The sequence below is a fragment of the Aplidium turbinatum genome, chromosome 17 (genome assembly GCF_918807975.1).
Source record: "Aplidium turbinatum chromosome 17, kaAplTurb1.1, whole genome shotgun sequence".
NCBI classification, from domain to species: domain Eukaryota; kingdom Metazoa; phylum Chordata; class Ascidiacea; order Aplousobranchia; family Polyclinidae; genus Aplidium; species Aplidium turbinatum.
In genome coordinates, this window is record NC_137488.1 from 3,218,883 (window position 1) to 3,243,336 (window position 24,454).

General features: G+C 39.5%; 1 protein-coding gene across 4 annotated transcripts; it reads left to right on the forward strand.

The window, feature by feature from the left end:
• Positions 1–1,982: 1,982 nt before the first annotated feature.
• On the forward strand, positions 1,983–20,447 carry LOC145786636 (uncharacterized). Of its 4 annotated transcripts, none has more exons than XM_082598328.1 (9): positions 1,983–2,507; positions 3,495–3,618; positions 6,196–6,896; positions 7,297–7,695; positions 8,457–8,618; positions 9,426–9,515; positions 9,682–9,861; positions 17,777–17,959; positions 20,083–20,447. In XM_082598328.1, the coding sequence occupies exons 4-9, from the start codon at positions 7,416–7,418 to the stop codon at positions 20,226–20,228; spliced, it is 1,041 nt and encodes a 346-aa protein (XP_082454454.1). In that variant the 5' UTR covers positions 1,983–2,507; positions 3,495–3,618; positions 6,196–6,896; positions 7,297–7,415; the 3' UTR covers positions 20,229–20,447. The 4 variants fall into 4 exon arrangements, with proteins under 4 accessions (XP_082454454.1, XP_082454456.1, XP_082454455.1 ...); XM_082598330.1 differs by having other exon boundaries at positions 6,196–6,584; XM_082598329.1 differs by having other exon boundaries at positions 3,498–3,618.
• The last annotated feature ends 4,007 nt before the right edge of the window (positions 20,448–24,454 follow it).

Below are 24,454 nucleotides of genomic sequence, written 5' to 3' on the forward strand. Positions count from 1 at the left end.
AGACCGATGGGGCGTGTGTCGGCGTCGGGGATGAACGAATAGAGTCTGGTGGCGGTTGACTTCCATTCAGAACTCCATTTATGGTCCGCCCAAGCAGCCGCAGAGATGTCTTGTACATCAGCTTCGTTGATAAGAAGTTGAGCGGCTGGCACGAATGGGTGTCTTGATTTCAGTCGACGGGGGTGCTCGTTTGGGAGAGCAGAGATCTTGTGGTGGAGAAGGTGGTTAGGCTCCAGTGCCCGTCGACCGAGGGACAGAGTGGCTTCTTCGCGACGAAGCTCAGTGGGTTGGATGCCAGCGAGAATGGGGAGATTGTCCAATGGTGTGGGACGCAGGCATCCGGTCACTGTGCGCAGGGCGCTGTTTATGGCAGTGTCGATGTTATGGCAGTGAGCACTGCGGCACCAGACAGGTGCACAGTACTCTGCTGAAGAGTAGACAAGGGCTAAGGCTGCTATACGCAAAGTGTCAGCTCATCCCCTTTTGCGACGTGTCGTGTTGATTATGGAGTATTGCGTTTGCTGTTAATATCTACAAACAAACAAGCAATCGATATTATTGTTAGGTAAGCCTAATCTTTTGTAAATAATTTCGGATTTCCACTAAAATCTTCACAAAAATGCAAGAAAGCCTTTCTACGTTGTCTTTCTATTGCGTGTCCGTTTTGCTTAAATGTTGTTTTAGTTTGTGAATAAAAAGTGACTTTGTAGGCTATTAGTCTTTCTAATTGAAGAAGGAAATTCGTTCCATGTTTTCGCACCTGTGAATTCTATTGAATGTTGAGTAAGCGTTTTTGAGAAGTATGGAATGTTTAGAGCAGTGATTCTCAACTTTTGTGTTTTGGCGGACCCCTTTTGGTACCTTCGAAGCGGTCGCGGACCCTTAAAAAAAAATTATCTGAAATTTTGATATATCGCTTCTCTTATAGTGAAATCAAATGTTTCATAAGTTTTGAAGCCACACACTTGGAAGAATTTGCTGAACTCGCAACAAATTTCTGACGATTGATGACATTGACGAAGTTATGTTATGAGCTTTATGTTGGCAGACAGCATCAAAAATCAGTAATCTATATGTTGATTTTATGTTTTTCTATAAATTTTTATCACAAATCAATATAATTTTGCCACCGTTACCAAGAATTTCTCCATTTTTTCACTTCTAATCAATATTAATTTGTTATAGGCCTAATCTTTGTCATTGCAAAACTTTGAGTGGTGATAGACTGCTGCTAAGTTAAGCATTGTTCACTAGACTGCTGTCTCAACAGAATTAATTTGAACATAGCCTTATTAAAAAACTAATTCATTTATATGATATTTTTTTAGTTAGGAAACTAAACTTTTGTGCAACGTCCTTTGAAAGTTCAAAGAACATCGCACCAGTTCGTTGGAAAGTACAGTTTGAAAATCAAGGTAATACACAAATAAAGTACAACCAACCAATTTTTAAATTTCGCCATTTATCAATCATTCTGCAAATTTGGAAGCTTTCACGGATCCCCTGAAATTGCTTCGCGGACCCCTAGGGGTCTGCGGACCCCCGGTTGAGAACCACTGGTTTAGAGAATCATTATCATGGTTTCTTGTAGACAGGCTGTGAACGTCTTTGACATATTTAAAAAGGCCTATGAGCATATGAGCCTCTGGGGCCAAGGGTCTATCTTTTTAATTAGATTGGACAGTGTTTTATTTTAGGCGCAATTTTGATTTCGTTCATTTTTTTCTCAGTAAATAAAGTGGACTTAAATTATGCTTATTACTGTTGTATAGTTTGCATCAAAGTCTAATTTTAACTGATTTATGTTTTGTGACCTCATACAGGGCTTTGTACTAGCCTGGGGCGCATTCTTTTGCAATTGCAGTGACTAGTTTTGTGGTTTTAACCCAGAATTAAGCTAGTTATGTTTAAGAGTTGTGAGAAAATTTAAGCAGTTGCGGAGTGTTAGACTGATTTTAATACATAATTTCAGAGTCAAACGATATGTTCTAAAATTACATCTGTAGGTTGCATGATCCAAAAAATTGAGTAAATAAGAACGTAAATTTAAAAGTTTCTTAAGAATTGTAAGTTTGGTAGCAGCAGGACTGCCTTCGATCCAGATCAGCTTAGACTTTTCAAATGGTTTGTAGTTAGTAGACTACTGCAATATAATCAATGCCATGCTCAAAATGTAGCCCAGTACAGACCGAAGCAGTTACATATTTTGGAGCTGCTGGTATACAAGTCCCCCCCCCTTGGTAACTCATGACAAAGAGAAATTGACCAAAACATGTGGATTGAAGTGTGTGAACAGTAAAGAAAAGGTAAAGTAGTTTCAACCTATATGTTTGGTCGAGTCCTGTCTTTGTCATGAGTTACCAAGGGGGGGGGGGAACTCTTGTATACCAGCTCCCATATTTTATATTAGGCTTAGGCTACTGTAACTTTATATAATTTATGACGGTGAAAAAAGCCTGCTAGAACTGATTTACCAAAAGGATTAGTTATATTTTAGTAAGATAGAGGTGAGTCAGGTTATGATATTGCCTGTTATCTCACAAAATAATGTGTTACGAGCAGAACAAGTTTTCACATTTGTTTTTGTAATATATATTCTTTTTAGTCTTTGAAAAGTAGCAGGTGATGATTAGTGATTCAATGTTAGGTACCGGTACTTTGAAAGTGGTTTAGTTGAAAAACTTACTCTCTTAGTCTTAGTTTGTTGCTGTATTAGTTAATACTCCATAACTAACTGTGCGATGAATACTGGTTAAAAAGGTTAGAAAAGAAACATCTTTAATGGTAGCGTTGCCAGATGTCGCCAAATGAAATTTCCCACCGCCTCATAGAAAGTTCCCCTGTTGCAGTCTCTTCTTACGAACTCCATTTCAATGCAGTGCGAAAAGTCTTCACCTCTGATGTTTTTGATCCACCAATTTTGAGGTGATCTCTCTACAAAAATTTTCTTCAGCTTCTCAAACACCAGGGTCTGCAGACCAGGTTTTTGCTTTGCTCTTCCTATCTTACAGTTTCAAATTCTTTTCCATTTACAATTGCTTCTCCTGAAGATCTTGATTTTTTTAAAATTAGGTGGCTAATTCCCAATCAGGCATCACCACTTTATGTAGGTACTTCACAAATGTACATACATTCAAGACCTGTTTTAGCCTAATTAAGCACGGTTTACAGTTCATGCGGCTACCGCCAGAGCAGGGTTGCCAGATTTTGAAGAGCAATATACATACCAAATAATAATGAAAAGTGTACCAAACCTGAAAATGTTACACCAGTTCAGTTTGTTTGTTATATTGGCAAAATTCAAAATTATACAAAACACAATAAACACAAATACTTTGCACCAAGTTTACACCAAACAGATTTGAAAAGCAAAAGTAGGCCTGCATGGAAAACTATGTTTTACACGTATCAACTGTCTGAGTAATGTCAAATTTCTAACTTGATTGACGAAAGGTTTTAATTTTGGCTTATTTTAATATAATGTATATCACCAGCAGATCAAAAAGGAAAGTAACATCGTTAGTCACAATGCCGGTGTCGCATGATATTTTGATTGGACTCACAGTGGAAGTAGTCTTTTAACACAATCAAGGGGATTTGCTCGATGCTCTACTACAGGTTTGGCTAACCTAGTCTGCAGACAAATTTATCATAAGCTTATTGTGACAATGAATAGCATGTTTTTTGTTTAGCATGACCTTGAATAGTAGGCTACTCCACTGCCAGCCAACCCTTTTATACTGATAAAGCAACAGGCTATAGCCTACCACTACCTGAAACACCTGGTTTGTTCTGACCTTAAACTATCTGACAAACTTACGTCAATTAAAAATATCAATTGGGTACTACAATGTGGTACTTGTACGTTGTACCTACTAACTGTCAAGCAGGTAACTGAAACATACACCGTAAAGAAGTCTACTATGCTCATCAGCACTTGAAAGTTTTGACTCAAAAGCTACTACCAGTCTGCAGGTTAGCCTAGCCAACAAGAAAACCTATGCCCCGGGAGTAGTCAGAACAAAATTTCGATGTGAGGGGGCAACAAAGTATCTTTGCACATGTTAGCATGTCCATCAACAAGGCGGCGAAAACGAAGCACCCAGAGGGGATTTTGGAAGCCTCCAGAAAAAAAATTGAAAAAAAAACTTTAAATTTGCACATTCTGAGAGTCTTTTCAGCTTAATTCAATAGTAAAACTGTCAAATGATGCTGTAACAGAGTGTGCAAGTTTTTATTTAAACATTTCAATCAACCCCCGACTTTGCCCCTGGTTATTCCAAAAACTCTGACGAACTTGCTGGCTGTCAAGGATACAGATCCCGAAAAGCGGTAGAGTTGAACTGTTTCAACTTCATCGTTTGCCGGTTGAGACGAGAAAGTCGGTAGCCGGACCAGACGCACGAGTAAAATATACTGTAAACTGGCCAACGGTTGCCTTTTCCCGCATCAGGTGTGAACCGCGCTTAATAGCCTAGAAATGAGACTAGGCCATGATGTACTAAGTTATATAAAGGCCGAGACAGATGGCGACATCATGGTATCATTGTCTTCAATGAAATTGCTCTGCAGAGCTTACATTTTGCCGTGCGCTTGGTTTAGGGCAGTCAGGAATTATTTTACCTCAACAAATACTGGTATCTAAGTTAGAATTCTAAACTTGTTTTTTTGTTCTTGGCAACACAAGGTAAATATTGTGTAAAGAATGTGCATTTCAGTTGCAATATTCATTATTCAGTAGTTATGCTAACTCGTTCTACGGCTTCATTTAGGGAACCCCTTACAACAGGGGTCACCAACCTTTTTTGCATGCGGGCCACTTTGGCACAAAAGGAGAGCTGTGGCGGGCCGCACTAACAAAATTTTTGGTAGGTTGACTCTTATGCTAGAAAAGAACGCATTTCGTGCCCAGTATTCAGCGTTACATGTTGTTACTATTTATCTTAGAATACCGCAGCAACAAAATTAGTCAAACAACGCTATTGCCAGGCTAAGCTCCTTTAACAACACTTTTAACTTCTTTAACAATGCCTAATAAACGAGCCACTTGTTTTGCGCATTTATAGCAGGGTGAGCGGTTTCATCAGAATATTCATCGCCAAGTAAGCGTATGGTGTTGTCCCTTCGCTTCACAAAAGATATCTTGCAATTAACAGTTTCAGTAAACAAGGAAATGTTTGACACATCGCAATACAGGCAACAATAGTGACCTGCAAACATATCAGCGAAAAATAGGCTCCAATAACAGGGAGAAACAAACCAGGCTCCATGAAACAAACGCTTGCGGAAATCACTGAAAAAACGTTTCTATCGTAACTCATGAACAGTGTTCCCTCTAAAAAAGCAATGAGTTGGTTTTTCATCCTTTTTGTGAGAGTCTATTAAGACCGTCTTTATTAGACAACTGTCACTTGCGGTGCTAATCCGCATGGCAAGAACTGTTAATTAACAACATTTTGCAGTACTATGCTAAATATTTTCATAATACAACCAGAAAAAGTCTTTAAATTTATATATAATATTTTGCCAATTTATTATAAATTGAGTTGGCACACCGATCTATTTTGCCAACAAAAACTTGCATGAAGGGAACACTACTCGTGAAACACAACGGTGAAACGCACACTATAGCCTAGTGTTAACATATTTACAAACTTAAAATAAGCAACCCTACCATGATCACAAACAATTTCGAAATTGGAAAACGGACGTTTTAATCAACCACTGGGACAGTGTGGATGGACATCGTATTGGAATAACATTAAGCAACCCCCGCCTAGAACTACAATCTGATTGGTCGGTCGGTGGAATCGTATGCAAAGCGAAAATATGCTTCCCGCAAAGTATTTTTTGCCTTCATGCTCTTTTAACTCCTCAAGAAAAGTATTTTTGGTTATATTGTACTTGTACGCTGATACCTTCCGCGGGCCACACATGACAGCGTGGCGGGCCGTCAGTTGGTGACCCCTGCCCTACAAGATGAGTTATAATCCTATCACTCGAATATATTGCAAGCCGCCTTGCATCCTGCGTGTGTGTATTATTGTGTCGAAAACACCTTCAGTGTCTCTCCTTTTGCATTGTACCGTATCTGATATTATATCATGACGTGTCATTATAGTTTACCAATTACCAGATGCATTGAATATGTCAAGATGAAAATAGAACATTTATCAAAGATAATTTATTTTTCAGATGGGTGTGCAGCCCAATACATAAACTGGAAGAACTTTTTCAATCTTTGCAAACATGAAGCAGATTTTAATGTGACGTCAGAATGGGTACTTTTTGCTACCAGTCACGGCAATTCTCCCTGTGATGGGTTTGGAGGAACCATCAAGCGAACAGCTACTAGGGCAAGCTTTCAACGACCTTGTGAAGATCAGATATTGACAACAGCCCAGTTGTTTGATTTTTGCAGGGAAAACATACGTGGCATTGGTTTCATATTCATTTCCAAGGAATCCATGGAACCAGTTCGCACAGCAATGAAGCAGCGTTACCACCTAGCTAAGAAATCCATCCCAGAAACCAGGAATTTCCACCATTTCATTCCATTAGATGACAACAAAATCGGCATCAAGGTCTCATAGCAGGATCATTATGACCTTGCTGTGTTTAATTTTGAGCAGCTACAGTTTACAATACGACCAACCCCTCGCAACTATGTAGCCTGCTTATATGATAGAAACTGGTGAATTGAAATGGTGATGTCTGTAAATGAAGAGGAATGTGGCAGAGAAGTGAAATTCATGCATCCACATGGTCCTGCAAGATCTTTTTCCTGGCCCGCAGGGGAAGACATTTGTTATGTGCCTTAGCCTATACCCATATTCTGCTAAATATAGACATGCCTTCAACTTCAAGTGGACCACAATACACAGTTTTAGACAAAGGTTTTAAAAGGATAGAGGCAATATTTTGTAAAATGGACAACTGAATAGACTGCTTATTCTAATTTTAATATTTTTATTTGCTGTTATACATAGTTTGTTTTCGTTTTTGAATGTTCTTTTTTTATTTTGTTTGTTCTGTATTTCTTTTTGACCACCATTTTGATTGAGTGTTTTCGCGACCCGATAGCAACCTTTTCGCGACCCGGTACTAGGTCGCGACCCTGTTTTGGGGTCCCTTGGTTTGCACCTTAGTTTACCGTATAGGTAGGAATAAGTAACGGTGCAGCAATATTCATGTAAAACCTCTCTAAATGGCGTTTAGCTCAGATAAGTTCTTGAATTGCATACACTGAAGAAAGAACAATGGTCTTCTAACATAACTATGTTTTTTATGAAACAGACACTTGACGGTTAAGTTAACGGAGCCGGCCATGTTTGCGCCCTTTTTCTTCAATCTGTATAAGCAACACACTGAATAAACAGAACTTACAAGTAACAACGGAATACTGCAAAATAAAAATGTCGTCCGACTTGCACAATCCAAGCTTGAAGATGATGATGTCATCTGCAATCTTTTATGGAATCTGTTCCGCTTCAATGAACTTTGTTAACAAACTTGTTTTGAACACTTGGATGTTTACCCAACCGGGAGTGATTCTAACTTTCCAATTGGTTTTCCTCGTTGTGAGTTTACGCGTGCTTAACTTTTTGGAAAAAATAGACCTTGTTTCGTACAACAGAACCACCGCTAGCTCTTGCTGGCTTCTCAGTGCTTTGTATTCCGCCAATACTTTTCTAGGTAAGCAATCAAAACGTTTTGTCATAGTTGCTATGAAATGTAGACAAAATAATTCAATTAGCCAACCTACTGTAGAACACTTTGGGACATTGCACGACATAGAGCACGATGGAAAAATCTACAAACAGCCTGTAGTTTAACAAAAGCCACATTGCCTATAATACATTATGTACATACCAAAGCGGCTGCACACATAGCCTACTGCAGCCTAACATTCAGTCTTAGCTATGTCAAAATTTTGCAAGTAGTGACTGGTGACACCAATTCCGACGCTAAACTGATTTATTAACTGATTCCTGTGCAAGGTGGTGAACTGTATCCAGCCTAAAGGCTCTAATTTGGAAATCTTAAAGTTTTTCAAGCGCACACCCCGAGAACCGAACCAGTGCCACTTAATCTTGAGGTTTCTTCGTGTACGAAGTCGCCTGCTTATCCAACTGAGCTAACCGGGTAGAATATTAGAATGATTTGGCTTCGAGTTCGATGTACAGAGGACACTGAGTTTATTTTGTAACAATTAAAGCTGATGCAGGTTAATGTTGCATTTTAGATCCACTTATCGTTACATCTGCTAAACGCAGAGTTAAAATTGAATTTGTTATTGGTTTGAATGCTAGTATTGAACTGCGCACTAAAGTAGGCTATTTTTTCATTAAAAATGCTTCAAAATTATTATATTTGACACTGAAAATTATAACAATTAAGAAAAATTTTACCTCAAATTTTATCTGAGCAACGTTTCAACCAGAACTGTTTTTCAGCTTTGTTTGCTCTCAGTGGGATGAACGTGCCCATGTACGCCGCCATGCGGCGGTGTGTACCAATGGCTACTTCAGTGTTGGGATTTCTCGTCTTTGGGATAAAACCTGCTTTTCGTGTTGGTGTTTCTATTATTCTCATAACGATCGGTGCAGTTGTGGCAGGTAAAGTGTTGATGCTCAATAGAAATACCACAATTAAGAAAATTGCAAGCTCTGTAGACTGGTAATAGGTCTAGCAACTAAGCTATTTAACAGTACGCTACAAAAAATGACTTGAACGTTAGTGTTTGGCACGTGACCAAGTGTTTGACAGTAATTTTTTCCGGTCAGTTTTTGAGAAAGACTTATCATGCTGTGCCTCAATCCAAGGCTATATTGTTTGTAGTGTAGCCTATTGTTTGTGTATATATATGTATTGTATTGTTTGTGTGCATTGTCTCCAAGATTTGTTCTTCCATATCTCACAACTTGGTGAAGAAGCCACAAAGTCTGATAGTTTTAGGTATTTTTGTTAAAATACATTCTGTAACCCACTTCCTCATGCAATGAGGTGTCAATTTCAGGATTTCTTTTTGTGACTGAGAGTGTATAGGCTATCTTTCCATAGTCCATCTCAGTAAATATTGGCTACTAATTATCAATACCGGTAGGCTACCACCTACATATCTACTTCTATAAGAACCTTTTTGACATCTCACTAAAGTTGGTACAGTTTGTTAAGTTATTTTAACTGTGATAACCATAGCTGCTTTATGCAATAGTATACGTAGCGACCGTAGGGTGTTTTTTTGGACGCAAGAAATAAATGCAAGAATGAAAACAATCATGCCTCAGTAACAAAGAGAACAAATGCACCTTGGTGATAAAATTAGCAACTCCATTTGCTTTGAATTAAAGTACAAGCCAAATAACCAATTACAGCGTTGACAGAGGGGTCAGTGGGTACATTTGGTCTTGTGTTGATTTTAGAAACTTGGAATATTTTCAAAAGACTAGGAAACTCGAAGAAAATGCCATGTACCATATTCATTGGTGTCCAATCGTGTAATAGTGTGTACGGTAACTGTTCCATTTTTACCTTTTTTTTTTAGAGAAATTATTTATTTTTTGAAAAAAATGACTTGTTTTTTAGTTGCCTTATTGTTTGAAGGGCTCGGGCCTTTTATTAGTAATGGTCTGAATTATTTTCTTAAACAGCCGTGGTGACTACTCAATCTGTTTTTAGCGGCTGGGGATCTTCAATTTGATATGAGATCATATATAGTAGGAAGCCTAAGCGCATTGTTAATGGCGTCGTACCTAACTGCATTGCAATATAATGGAATAGAAAAGCACATGACATCATTTGATCTTCTGTACGTCAATAGCGTCAATTGCGTGCCCATTGTTACGTTTATGTCTTTGGGTAAGTGAATGTTTTCAGTTTATTTCAGAATATCTGTACCCTAGTTCACAAGAGGCATAACTCAATCTCATTTTCTCCATGCTATTAGAGCTTTTTTTTTAAAATGGTGTTTGCTATTTGATATTTGCTTTTAATGCTGTGTTGTTGCAGACTAGTGAAATCAAAGTTAGGTGTTACGGTTGTTTCTATCTCTTAACTGGAAAGAGACTTTAGAAAGATTGATGACGTACTTTATTGGGATATCAAACGTAAAACAATCAAATAAATGGTTGAATAGTTCTACTTGTGAGATGCTAGATCAAAGCCTTGAAAGCCATTAACGAATGGTTCATCACTTCTGGTCACAGCGGTAAACCATAATCTCTTCGTGGGAAAATTGTAACATAAGATTCCCAAATCCGTTCGTCTGTATATAATGACCGAAGAAACACACACTTGAACTTCTTTTCAAACAGTGTATGTCTGTAAAATTAGCCCGCGGCTATCAAAAATGAGGGGGGTGCAACGCCGTACGCCTCTAAAACTGTCACTACAGAACAGATTACTTGGATAAAAGACGGAACCTTTGTCCAGCTAGCAAGCACTAAACCAACAGTTAAATGTGCGGCCAACTTTCAAACAATCATTTTACGAATGACCAGAATAGATAGCAATATCTCAAACTCACATATGCAGTACTGTGACGCAATAATGAAAGACAATTATGAAGTCATTCAAACAGGTGTTTAAAGCTGATGTAATATTTCCTGTTTAAACAGGTTTCAAACTGAAACAGGCCCAAACAAGTCCAAACAGGTTTGACACAAGTCTATGAACGATGGTGCAATTTTGGCACATTTTCTAGCAACTTCCATGACGTAATATTCAGTAGACTTGAACGGTTTTTATATGACGTTTGAATAGGTGAACCATTGTCTGGAACATAGCGGCCCCTAGTTATGACAGTCTGACATGGCATAACTAAAAAAGAATTGACGACAATTGTGAGCCAATGAATAAAAACACATGATACACTAATTGTTTGAATCACTCACGTTTAAGTTAATAGGCAAATACAAAGGGCATGCAAAGAATGAACAGCAATAAGAAATAATACACGACAATACATGAAATTGGTACCATAGGTACACGCTAAAATGACGCTATATACAATTGTTGCGATAATAACCGACTGTTCTGGGCTCAGACAAGGGTCGGCCACCGCAGACAAAACCAGGCTCAAACCCTAACACTTAGGTGTTCTTTACGGGGGCGAGGCACGAAATATCCCTCAACACGTAGTCTACTTTCACTTTCCCCGTACTCTCATCATAGTTGCAGACGGCAACTTTGGCTCTACGAACCACAGGCTTCCCTTTCCTAATTTGTGGAACTACCTCATGCACCCTCCCAAGTTGATACTTCCCACGTTTACCAATGTCTTGGAGAGAACCTTATACCACTACAAGTTGACCAGGCTCCAAATTCTCGGCCATTTTTAGCCATTTTTTCCGGCCCTGAAGACCTGGCAAGTAAAAATCGATCCATTTACTCCAAAACTGCTGAGAAAGTGACAAATTGAACCGATAGTCCCTCCTTAGTTGGTCACGATCATGTGGCTGCCCAACAGCACAGTATGGGTCTAAGTATGGGGTCAAAAGTGAGGCAGGGGTGATGACAGTAAAACCCCTAGGGTCGTCACTCGGAGGTACCAAAGGGCGTTCGTTCACGATCCGAACGGCACTGCTGGTGTACGTAAGCAGTTCAATAAAATTGGGCTTACGTATTGAAGAGTCCAGAATGTGAAAAAAGTACTTGGTCATATCGGCCACGAAACCAAATCTACCAAGCCGAAATCTAGCCAAGAGATCTGCCAGAGGGTTCAACAAGTCAGGACCCGAAAACATTACATCATTAACACAAGTTCCTCGAAATTCAGACTTGCCATCGTAAACAATACGCTTTTTTAATTGTGACGTCACAAAGTATGGTAAATACCATTCAAATCCCTTGACATTTCCTGCTTGACCAGCACGCTCAATATAGCCATTAGATTTAAGATCTTTCATGGTGTCAGTAAGGAAATCACGAAGTTCAGGTTGTTTTAAAGCTTTCTTTCTTAAAGCAGCAGCTCTATCTGACGCCAACACAAAATTGTTAGGTAGATCAATATCTTCCTTCAACGGAAGAGGTATCTCAAATCGACCATCTTTCAACTCAATATTCGGTTCGACAAGTTCTCTAGCCAAAATATCATTGCGAGACAATTCACAGGTTTCATTTTGCAAAGTCAAATCCTGAATGACTTTATTCAGGTCTGCTATTTCCATATCACGAGACTCAATTTTACGCTGAAAGCCAAAGATGACATCCGACTCTGAAGACGTCTGCACTCTGCACACATTAGCAACGCTTTCATCTAAGAGTGACTTACCACCACAAGCCAACCAACCGAGAGGAGTGAGTAAAGCATGCGGTTCACTACGATTTTCACCAACACGTTCTTCTTTTGCCCACATCAAATAAGCGTTGTCGTTGCCAATCAGTACATCTACAGTACTACAATCATTCAAATGAAACATATTCACGTCATGAAAATGACGGAAACCACTTAAATCCTGCTTATGTGGTAAAGTCTTAACATCGTCAGCCCAAGCTGGGTTAACCACCGAAGTTATATCACAAAACAGTTCATTCGTCTCTAACGACTGAATGTTGAGTTTAACAAGTTCAGCACAAGTAGGTTTCTGACCAGCCAGAGTATCCATTTTAAACGACGCTTTATCATACGGTTTAACGCCAAGTTCGCACACCAAATCACTCGAAACAAAAGTCAACTGCGAACCAGGATCATGCTGACAATACACCAACTTCGATTTGCCAGTTATTGGATTCAAAACACGAGCAGCAGTAACGCGGTTAAAAGCTGCTTTAACATTTCCAATCTTAACATTACGCACAGGAACTCTGGCACCAGCATCATCTTTGCCAATCGAATCCAGGGAATCACGTGACGTCACATAAAAATCATGCAGAAGAAAATAGTGTTTCCTATCGTTGTTAGGGCAACACTTACGACAGTTGTTTGCATGAACGCAATCTCTAACCATATGCTGGCGCAAACAATTCAAGCATTTGCCAGCTTTCACAATGACATCTCTCCGACCTTTAGGTGTCAAGCGCAAAAATTCTTTACAATTAGACAAAAAATGATATTCAACTTGACCACGTGACGAACAATAAAAACATGCCGGTATGTCTCTACGTCTGGCCACACCACTGCGCGGTGCGCCAACAGCAGTCGAGTACTGCGAACTTCCTGAAATCACATTATGATGGGGTTTTACCGACGTCTGCCTAACCGGACAAGAAGGCAATTTTCCTTTGCCAAACTTTTTAAAATGCTGCGACTCACCAGAATCGCCCATTAGCATAATGCTAAAATCAGTCGACTTGCGCGTTTCCTCCCGTACTACAAAATCAAACAAACTCTGAAAAGTAGGTTCCTCAGTGCTACCATACTGATCACCTAAAAAGTCAAGATAACGCTGCTTAGCGTCAAACGGGAGTCGCTTAGCCAAATCCAAAACAAAACGTCCTTCTAATTTATCACGCTGACCATAAGCTTTCGCGTAAAGCAAACACTGCGACAATTCATCTTTAAACTCTTTCAAATCACTGGAAGAGATAGAAGTCAATTTGCTACCATAGCGATACTTTCTAATTTCTGGTTCTGCGAAAAGACCTCCACGAACTCCAAAACGTTGGGACAAGCGAGCTAACGACATTTCTATCCTGTCTTCCTCTGACAAGCCAGGAGTGTCGGAAACCAAATTAGCAATCGTTTGTGCAGCTGTTCTAACACAAGCTGCTTGCAACAAAGTCAAACGAGTTCCCTTAAAGGGCGAAGCTGCCATCAAGGCCGTAACACGATTTTTAAAGAAGACAAATGGCATATTATTACCATCGTAACCAATCAAGGCCGCCTTATCGAAGAACGTCCTAATATTTTGGTATTCAAAAAAGCAATCCTGCTGTTGAGAACTCGATTTAGCGGGAGAAGACAAGCTATATCCCTTAAGGGGCTGAGTGGGCTCAGTCACATGTACAGCCCGATCACGATCCTCAAACACGTTAAAATCAGGAGACACGATACGCCTTTCACAATCACCCAAATTACGTGTAGCTGGGCGATCAGCAACTAGCGGCGCAGAAAACTTTGAAGGGGGCAAAGCATTACTGCTAATGGCGGCCCCGTGACCTGTACGCTCTGGGGGAGGAGTTCGGTTGTAATTTGCAGACCTTGGCTCTACAGCCTTCGGAAGACCCTTAGCCGCGGCCCTGAGACCTCCTGAAACAGCTTGAAAAGATGTGGATTGTACTGGTCCACTTACAGATTGAACAGGCGTCTGGAAAAGGTTATGTAAATTAAACTGTGATTGATGTTCACTTCTGGAATGCCTAGAAGATCCCTTCTTAGAGCTACGCCGGGAGCCCACCTCTGATCGATATTCAGCTAATGCCACTTCCTTACGTTGTTCAGCCCTCAACTGAGCGTCTTTGAGTGCGAACTCAGCAGCTCTCGCTTCGGCTTTCGCGGCAGCCTCAGTTCGTACGGCCTCAGCTCTCGCGGCAGCCTCAGTTCGTATGGCCTCAGCTCTCATGGCAGCCTCAGCAGCTCTCGCTTCGGCTTCGGCTTGTATCTGGAGCTCCTCTCGTCTTAGCTGTAGGTTAATTTGTGCCACTATCCGTGACGAGCTCTCAGACATCCTAGTGCTTACATTTGAGGCGCTATCCTCAGGATGTATGTCAGCATCCAACCTATCTGAGAACTCACTTTCTTTTTGTTCGAAGTTATTTTTTAACGAGTTAAATTCGGGATCTACCCTATCACGAAGTTCTGCTAAGATTGCAGAGTTAAAAATTTTACTCAAGAGAGCATGGAAATGCCGTAATTCCTCTTCTAAAGTAGATAAGTTAGATCGAAAAATTAACAGTTCCTGCTTATCACTCAAAGAACCTAGGGCCACAGAAAGTTTCCCAATTTGAGTCAAAATATCCCGTCTAAGATGCCGGGCCTCTCGAACTGACTTAGCCTCATCGTTAATGGGTCCCTCCCCAGAATGGCCTGCCCGACCGCAAAGAACATCATCAGGCTTAAACTCAGTCGAGTCGACGGCGGTCGAGTCCTTGTCACCACCGAGTGTAGACATATTAAATGTTAGGGCTAAATTTAACAATTAAAAAATTAAGTTACACAAACACACAAAATTACAGTAGTTATAAAAAACTTAACTGCAAAGACCGAAAAAATACAAAAAAGAATTTAAATGCACGATACCGTAGCTGTACGAGTATGTGAAGTCCAAACGTCCACAAAACTTGCTTGGATTCTTCCACTTGAATCTTCAAGCACAGATGGATTGCCTTTAATCTTCTTTCTTGCCAATAAATGTCAAAGTTATTTTTCTTCTGTACCAAACTGAGAAGAAATGTCTTTACTTTTTAGCTTAAAGTTCTTCAGTTGCCCACCGAGAAGAAATGTCTTTAATTTTCTTTGCTTCTTTAGACTACCAACCAATAAGATCTTCTTTTATTATTTCTTTGCTTCTAAGTGCTTCTTAGCCTACCAACTAACAAACTTCGTCTTTTATTTTTATGCCTTCAAGTGCTTCTTGGCCTACCAGCTAACAAAATCGTTTTTTATTTTTCTTGCTTTAATTTCTTCTTGACCTACCAACTGACAAGAACTCGTCTTTTATTTTTTATGGTCACAGCGGTAAACCATAATCTCTTCGTGGGAAAATTGTAACATAAGATTCCCAAATCCGTTCGTCTGTATATAATGACCGAAGAAACACACACTTGAACTTCTTTTCAAACAGTGTATTTCTGTAAAATTAGCCCGCGGCTATCGAAAATGAGGGGGGTGCAACGCCGTACGCCTCTAAAACTGTCACTACAGAACAGATTACTTGGATAAAAGACGGAACCTTTGTCCAGCTAGCAAGCACTAAGCCAACAGTTAAATGTGCGGCCAACTTTCAAACAATCATTTTACGAATGACCAGAATAGATAGCAATATCTCAAACTCACATATGCAGTACTGTGACGCAATAATGAAAGACAATTATGAAGTCATTCAAACAGGTGTTTAAAGCTGATGTAATATTTCCTGTTTAAACAGGTTTCAAACTGAAACAGGCCCAAACAAGTCCAAACAGGTTTGACACAAGTCTATGAACGATGGTGCAATTTTGGCACATTTTCTAGCAACTTCCATGACGTAATATTCAGTAGACTTGAACGGTTTTTATATGACGTTTGAATAGGTGAACCATTGTCTGGAACAACTTCCAACAAATAACCAAACAACGGTCAACAGCTATAACTTCTCCACTTTTACAATAGATTCCAACACCTGTAACTCTTACAATAGACTTCAATGTACTTCACTCACAATTTTTCTCATACAACTCTAATCTTGATCACAACTTCTAATTACGACTCTTCACATTTGGAAAATTTTAACTTCAATAACAAGGTTGCCAGACCTAAATTCAAAAATTGCCAAATGTATCTCAAAAGACTGCCAAATCAAGAAAAAGATGCCAAAAGCTATTTAAAGGAAGTCGATCAAAAATCTTTGTCAGATAGTGTTGTTGGATTTTTCGTTGCAAAAACAACATATAGCTTATGGAGAAGGAGCAATTTACCTGATATAATTGACAAGGCTAAACATCATAGGCCTACATTCATACTCACCAAAAAACCAGAGAGCATTGTGTTTTGCTAATCATGCTGGTGTTGCCTCCACGATAGTCATGAAGACTTGTCCAGTCAACAAATGTTTCTTGGCAGTCATGTGTAGGCTACCAAAATTCAGGGCGAAAGACAACACAGCACCGGCCTACTTCTTTGCCTCAAAGCGGTCTTCGATCTCTTGAGTCATGATAGCGACTTGGTCTACAATAGATCTTCCACGTCGAAATCCAGCTTGCTCCGGGGGCAAGAGTGCATCTATAATTGATTTGACACGAGAGTGAGGATTTTAAAAGGGATGCAGAGAAGAGATATAAGTCGATAGCTCTTCGTATCCTCTTGTGGTTTTGGGATCCCGACTACTTTGGCTCGTCTCTAGATTTTGAGTTGGCATAAGCAGGAAGACAGGAATAGCCAAAACTTCATGGCGGTGCCAGCCAAGTTCAAGGCAGATGTCGGGATCAGGGCCTTACTGGCCAGTACTATGATAACATCTCGCAGCAATTATACAATTAAAATTCCGTAGCACACTTGTTCAACAACATATATTGTAGCCTGTCTTCTGCGCTATACCTATTGATTGTGACGTTAGGCTAAGGCTTAAAATATTTTTTGACCTCTTAGGTTTTCACATTTAATTTTGATGTCTCATTGCGTGACCGCTACAAAAATACCGTGAAAAAGACCTTTACGATCATTTATTTTCGAACTGAAAAAGCCGCTTGAAAGCTCATGTTGTGGCAGTTTTACATAGCTTACCTGTGGAGACATTTTGTCGCAGGCCCAGTTTTGTCAACAGGCTTACAAAAGGTCGCTGGAAACTTCTATTTTTAAAAACACGATATCTAAATTGCACTTCGTTGATTGGTATATATACCATAAACCTACTATCTTTCTGCAACACAAACAGGCAACAGTTCGCGCAACCCCTTCAAATGCAGCTGAGATCCTGGGCTCGTTAGACTGAGGTTGCATTAGCTGGTGTCAAAAATTCGGATGGTAGTTTTATCTCCGGTGTCAAAGAGAAGGGAGAAACAAATAGGTCGTTACGCTTGGGCCTCTAATATTTTCTATTGCAGGAAAAACCTTTCACTACAGATTCATGCCTTTTGCCTATAGTTGAACCAAACTTATTATTATTGTCAATGCTAACATCAAACGCTTTCTTTACAGGAACTTGGGAAGACCTACAAAGTTATCCTTATTATAATGAAATTGGGTTTCAAACAAGTTTCTTGCTTGTTGTATTGAGCGGAGCGTTGCTAAATTATTCCATGTTTTTATGCACAACCGTCAATTCAGCGTTGACAACAACATGTGTGGGAGTCTTAAAAAGCGGATTTGCTACCATCGCAGGTGAACGGAAGTTAGTAGCCTACTGCCTACTACTTTTAATGATAATAAGTATGTAAAAATAGCACTGTGTCCATTTTTAATGATTAATAAGTATGTAAAAATAGCAGATATGTGCTGCTCTCAACGTTTTACAACGCAGACATTGTCAGTGCAGCCGTATAGAGGCGTAGCCGAATACATTGTCACGCTGAATCTTTTCCCAGCTGAGAGTCCGGAAATAACATTTAGTACCACTTGTAAAAAGTCTTTGTTATGACTCGGCAGCGAATTTTTTTCCCCACGAGCTTTCTGTCTCATTTACATATTTCGGTAAATGTAGCCATTACTGGTTACCGCGTGCGGTAATTTTTTCTGTCGGTTACTTCACATAGAGTTTGTATTAATACCGTGTGAATGCAAACATTTTTTTTCGTTGGCTTGTTTAGTTCAGTGGTTTCATCTTGTGCCTAATGTTCGTGAGAACAACGGTTTGACTGCCATTAAGGTCAATTTTTTTTCTTCTTTAAATTAATTTTTGCAGTGCATAAGAGCTTTTCAAAAAAAGTAGGCCTTTGTAAGCTTATTTTTTATTATGATTGCAGAATCAAACAACGCACAATAGGTCTTTGAATTAAGGCAGCATGGTTAGATCGCCTGCACCACCCAAGCCCATGAAAAGTATGGGAGAGGAGGGGTTAGTTCAAAGGCTTCGCTCTAACCCCCTCAAAAATGGAGACAAATGTATAAACACCAAAAATCTTACTCAAATAACGTTTAACTGTTTGAACATGAGGGCTGAAAATTTGGGACATTTAAAAAAATGAATCGGTAAAAACAGTTACCGCGCGCGGTAGCCAGTAATGCCTACAGTCTACACTTAGCCTACAGAGGTATGCAAATGAGACAGAAAATTCGTGGGAAAAAAAGTTCGCGACCCGGCAGGGCATCGAAGCCAAACGTACCGATGCAGAGGAGGACACACTAACCACTAAGCCATCGATACGGTAATGTTGATTAATTTTTACTCTTTAAAAGAAAAAAAAAAAATGCTTTTAACATAAAAATAACATTAGAGAGAAAAACTTGTATTGTTGCCCAATTTCAGAAATGCCCATGTTGTAGTAAATGACTACGGTACACAAAATAGCTATCAGCAAATGACACATTCATCACAACACAGCCATGGTTGCAGTCGACTGCTTACTTCTCGTGACTTATGTTTATATAGTGACAAAGTAATGTTCATTATTTATGCAACTGTGGCTTGTTGATTTGGGCAGCCCCAAAATATAAATTGGTTTGAATCTAATTATTTCTTTCATTAAACTGTCCAAATCAATATGATACAGTTTCCCCAAAATTAAATTTGTTTATTCATAATAGCCTATAATTCATGCTATTTATATAACAATGGCGCATTGTCTCCAATCTCCACCACAAGGAAGTGACATAGTTCACTGATAGGCTATACATTTGCATTTCAAACAGTGCTTTGCGTGCAGTTGTGTAATGCCTTTCGCTCGTGCCAATTTCTCGGGTACTTTACTTGAGACACCTTGCTGGATTTGCACTGCTCCTCCAGTTGAGAGCCAAATATCGTCATTCTTCATCATCCATTTTGCTTCAAAGTGGCTTTCATCTCGAAACATCAGGATCAACCAGTTGTCTGCAGCGACTCCTCCATCTCTATTGTTGGTATCTTCAATTTCCAGGTTTCTTTTTGTCACGTTTCTTTCACGGTGTCATCCCACGGTTTGTTTGGCCTTCCTTTTCTCATTTTTCCTGTCGCTACCTTATTCCAGACTCGCTTTGTCAAATTGTTCTCATCCATTCGTTCAACATGTCCAATCCATTACGTACCATAAACGCCAAACGGATAGTCACCAAGCGAAACTATCCCATGTAAAGAAAAGCGTTTGATACAGATTATGGGCAAATTTGTATTCTGCCCCCTTCCAAATAATTTGGTTCCGTACGGCTAAGTGATAACAAACCGATTTTCTACAACATGAACGTGTCAATGGTAAATTAATTGAATTTAAACTTCAGTCATTTTACATTACTCTATGCATATTGCAGCTGAGTGGGCTTAAAAAGTACTGAGTAGTGATAGACCTATCTTTGATTTTATGTTTTTTTCCCAGGCATGTTTGTTTTTGGCGGAGTAACCCCTACTCCACTGCTCGTGATTGGATTATTAATCAACTTTTTTGGCGGAGTCTTATTTGCCTACGTGAAATATCAGCAGGCATTAGCTCAAAAATTGCCTACCACTGTGCAAAAGTTATAATGTTGTTCTCCCTTTCCACAGAAGAAGGCCGATAAAGAATTCATTTTGAAGCGAAAGCACGTTGACTGGTTTTGTGTTGAAACAAAATGAAACGTTTTTATTTTTGTGCTGAATATTCGTAAGCCTGAATGACTTAATTAGCAAATCATTTTGTTTAATTCGCAATAAAGCACCTTTCTTTCAAAAGGAAGCAAAACAAAACAAAGAATTTTGCGTGTAAACAATCTTCATTTCTAACACCCATGCTGGTTCATTCAAAGACCCATAATTAATTATGGTCTGGAATTATATGGGTTTGCTTTGAGATTTTATGGGTATGTTCCATGCTGCAAAGTTGCAACAAAATGCTTAATGTATTAATGCGATACTCACTTCACGATTGCAAGCCAGGGGTAGCCATTAATGCCCAATGTTTCCGTATGGGAACAAGAGTTTGACAGAGATTTTCGGAAAGAAAAAAAAAAACATGTTAGGATATCTTTTAATAGATGTCAGTAGAGTAAAGTTGGATCTATAACATAATTGCATTTAAATTGTTCTGAGTTGTTTATTCAAGCCAGTGTAAAGGTCGAAGCTCAGGGGAAATATCATCTATAGACTATGATACTTACTTTAGCAACGTTTTAAACACGTACGTTTTAAACACCATACATCAACGTTTTAAACACCAGTCGTGCTATACGGTCTAGAATGCGTAAATTGGACATCATCAACAATGAAAAAACTCACTACCTTTTAATATCACATCATGAGAAGCATGACCAACAAAAGGTTACTTGATTACACGAAAATAGAAGATCTTCTAACTGTGACAAAACTACATCCAATTGCAGCAATAATACAATCAAAAGTTTTAAAATTGTTTGGCCACACTAAAAGATCACAATTCGGAATCAGCAAACTTTGCACAGAAGGCAAAGTAGAAGGAAACGAAAACGTGGCAGACAACCAAAACGATGGCAAGACAACATTCAATCATGGACCGGACTCAACTTGAAGACACTGTACTGGGCGAGTTGGCTCAAAGTCGCCACTCTTGGAAGCAAATAAGCCATGTTGATGCGCAATCTGCCGCAGGCGGAGATAACGACTGATGATGAAACACGTAGGCTACGGTACATCAAGTGTGTTGTTTCAAAGTCTTATAAGGGCATGTTTAGGAATCTCTTCTACGGCACCTAGCGCATTTGGAAAGTTAAAAACTAACGTTCCAGGAGCTAATCTTATGGAAATCCACCACTGTCTGTAACCTACCTATTCACTTAATTTACCATTGACGTGTTCGGATATCTATAACATAATTGCATTTAAACTGTTCTGAGTTGTTTATTCAAGCCAGTGTAAAGGTCGAAGCTCAGGGAAAATTTTACTTTTAGTGGTCGTCTCACATTTTATTTGCTCTTTAAAAAACCGGAAATGGAAATAATGCGATTGAGTTGTTATTTTAGTTGCTACTCTTTTGGGTACATGTTTTCATGCTTGTGCAAAAATTAAAATAAGGTATTTTTACATTCTTTTATGATGTTCCCGTTAGGGAACATTGGGAACTCGTGATTATGCTAAATCGCCGCCCCGATAGCTCAGTTGGTTAGCGCGTCACTTCTGGAACGAAGAAGCTTCAAGATTACGCGGCGCTGGTTCGACTCTCGGGGTGTGCGCTTGAGCAACGCACGTTAAGGACTGCTCTCCATCCAGCGGCATCTTAATGAATGGAATAATTCCTCGGCAAAATGCCTTTAACAATCGGAAGCTTCACTCTGTCAATCTCGGTGACCGGTAGGGACTTCTACGTATTGCACTGCCCGAAAAGGTAACCGCAACCATGCGTGACATACGACATCGCTGACGTTGGTAGCGCTATCATGCGTGACATGACTCAACACGTGATTAACTGGTCGTCTTTATCGAAAGATTTTGATACAAAGAAATTTAACTGAATGAATCGCCACAACCAACGTTGCCTAATGGTTAGGGCAGAGCAGTAGTAATTTCGATTGCATTGCATTTTCAAGCCCCTACAAGTATGGGAAACTGCCAGGATTAAGCTTTTCAAGAAGCTTTCCCAATCCGAGGATAAAGATTCAATCAATCGTGGTTTCAAACAGCGCACAACAAGCAAAAATAAGTTTCTTGAAGCAGCAAATAAGTTACATCTTACAAACAGGTTTATGTTGTAACCGTAGATTTGCTACGATTCAGGTCTTTCGGTTGTAGCCTATGTTGTGTGCGCAAGCAATGGTTGTTTGCTGGAGTTTGGACTTGGAGGAAGATTTGTTGGTCATATTCAAAGACGAAACTGTATTTTAAATCTAAGTAATAAGCGAGTTTTAGCAATTATACTGAAAATGTCAAAACTATTTCTAACAGCTCTAGAAGCAGTTAGTGTGCTTGATGACATGAATGATACTGATACTGAGGATTTCGAATTGGTGGTTTTACCACAAGAAAATAAGGGTGACGAAAAATTTCTAGGAACCCATGTTAACGTCATGACAACCTCGTGAGTAGGAATCTTAAAAATCGGAGCTGCTTCCATCGTCTGTGAGTGGAAATTGCTACGGTAATTGTGTTGATTAGTTTTTATCTACGTCTTTATGTATAAACGAATGGGCAGTGGCGTACGCAGGTTTTTCTCAAGAGGTGGGGGGGTTTGACGACCGGTGGGCGAAGCCCGACGGCGTTTTCGCCTAAGACGACACCCAGCAGCGGGGGTCTGGGGGGCCTCCCCCAGAAAAATTAAAAAAATTCCTTTGAATTTGGTGAATTCTGAGAGCATTTTCAACAAAAATGTGGGTATGAATATTCCTGTAAAATGGTGCTGTCAGGTGGCATAGCAAAAGGATAAGATCATGTTTTCTTCTGCATTTTACGGAAATAAAGCTAAGTCTCTATGTTTTCTTGTTGCTAATTCCTGGCTGAGATGTTTGAATGTTTGGTATTGGCAAAACTCGCTCTTTTAATGCAGTTTTGTTTAAAATTAGGCAAGTTTTATTTAGACTGAAAGCATCATTCCCAAGCATAGAGAGACTGAAAGCATCATTCTCAATATCGTGACGTCACACGCGTGCCAAAGGGGGAGTTGTAACCTCCAAATCCCCCTGGCTACCCCACTGGCCATTGATATCCCAGACGTCTTTATGATATCCCAGTACGGTTTTAGTTTAGACTTTATCCATTTCTTTCTCACTATAATAGGCTTACAGAACACTATGCTACATTGGCATACCTGGGGTGGGGTAGGTGAATTGGGCCATGTATTTCGTATTAGCTTAGTCTATAAAACTACATTGTTAATTGCTTTGACAGTGCAATCCAAAACATATTAAATGCCTTAATCTACGTCGTTAACTCCTAAAACATTTTAAGGGGGGGGGGGGGGGGGCATGGCCCAATGCCCCCCCTGCGTACGGTAGTGGGCATGGTTGCAGGGCAACTTGCATAGTTCAAACATGTCGGCCACCACGGATGAGAACATTGTGACAAATTGATATTGATTGATCGAACCCGGCAACCTACGCAGCAAAAGTTACCCTAAAAACAAAACAAGAAAACAGATTAACTCAACGTTTAACTTATTTTTTCTCATTTCTAGTGCTTCCTTAAGGCAACAAATAATTTTATATTTTTAAAAGTCCGCAAAAAGTCAAAAAAAGGCAGTTTCAGTCCAGACGGCAATAATCGCAAAAATCTGCAAAATGTGACAAATCAGGCACGACCTCCAGGTCAAGCCTTAACTTTTTTCAACAAGGAATGGTCAGCTTTAACGAAATTGTTAAATTATTTGCAAGAAATATGATTAAAACAGTAGGCTGCACTGTGTGGAGGCTTTGAACCACTGACACAGACCCGGTCACTGAGGTTGACAGAGTTAAGTTTCTGCTTCTAGAAATGGAGGGGTCTGTGAATTCCTTCACTCATGAGTTGCTCCTGAACGAACAGCGTTGGATTGGAGCACTTTTAGACATTCGGTTCGATTTGTTTCAAGTAACAAACGAGCTAAACTCAGTTGGTAATCTACAACGTCTACAAGCGTTGTACTTGTATCAATACAAAACGATATAGGGTAGGTAAAAGAATATTTTTTTTGTGAAAGTGTGATCATGGCCTTTAAAATGTCGTTCACTATCTTACAATGAACCAGGCAATGAACGTTCAAAAATAATTCCATAAAATGCGCCAATTTTTTGTAGAATTTATAAAATGCACATATTACATTGGTACCGTAA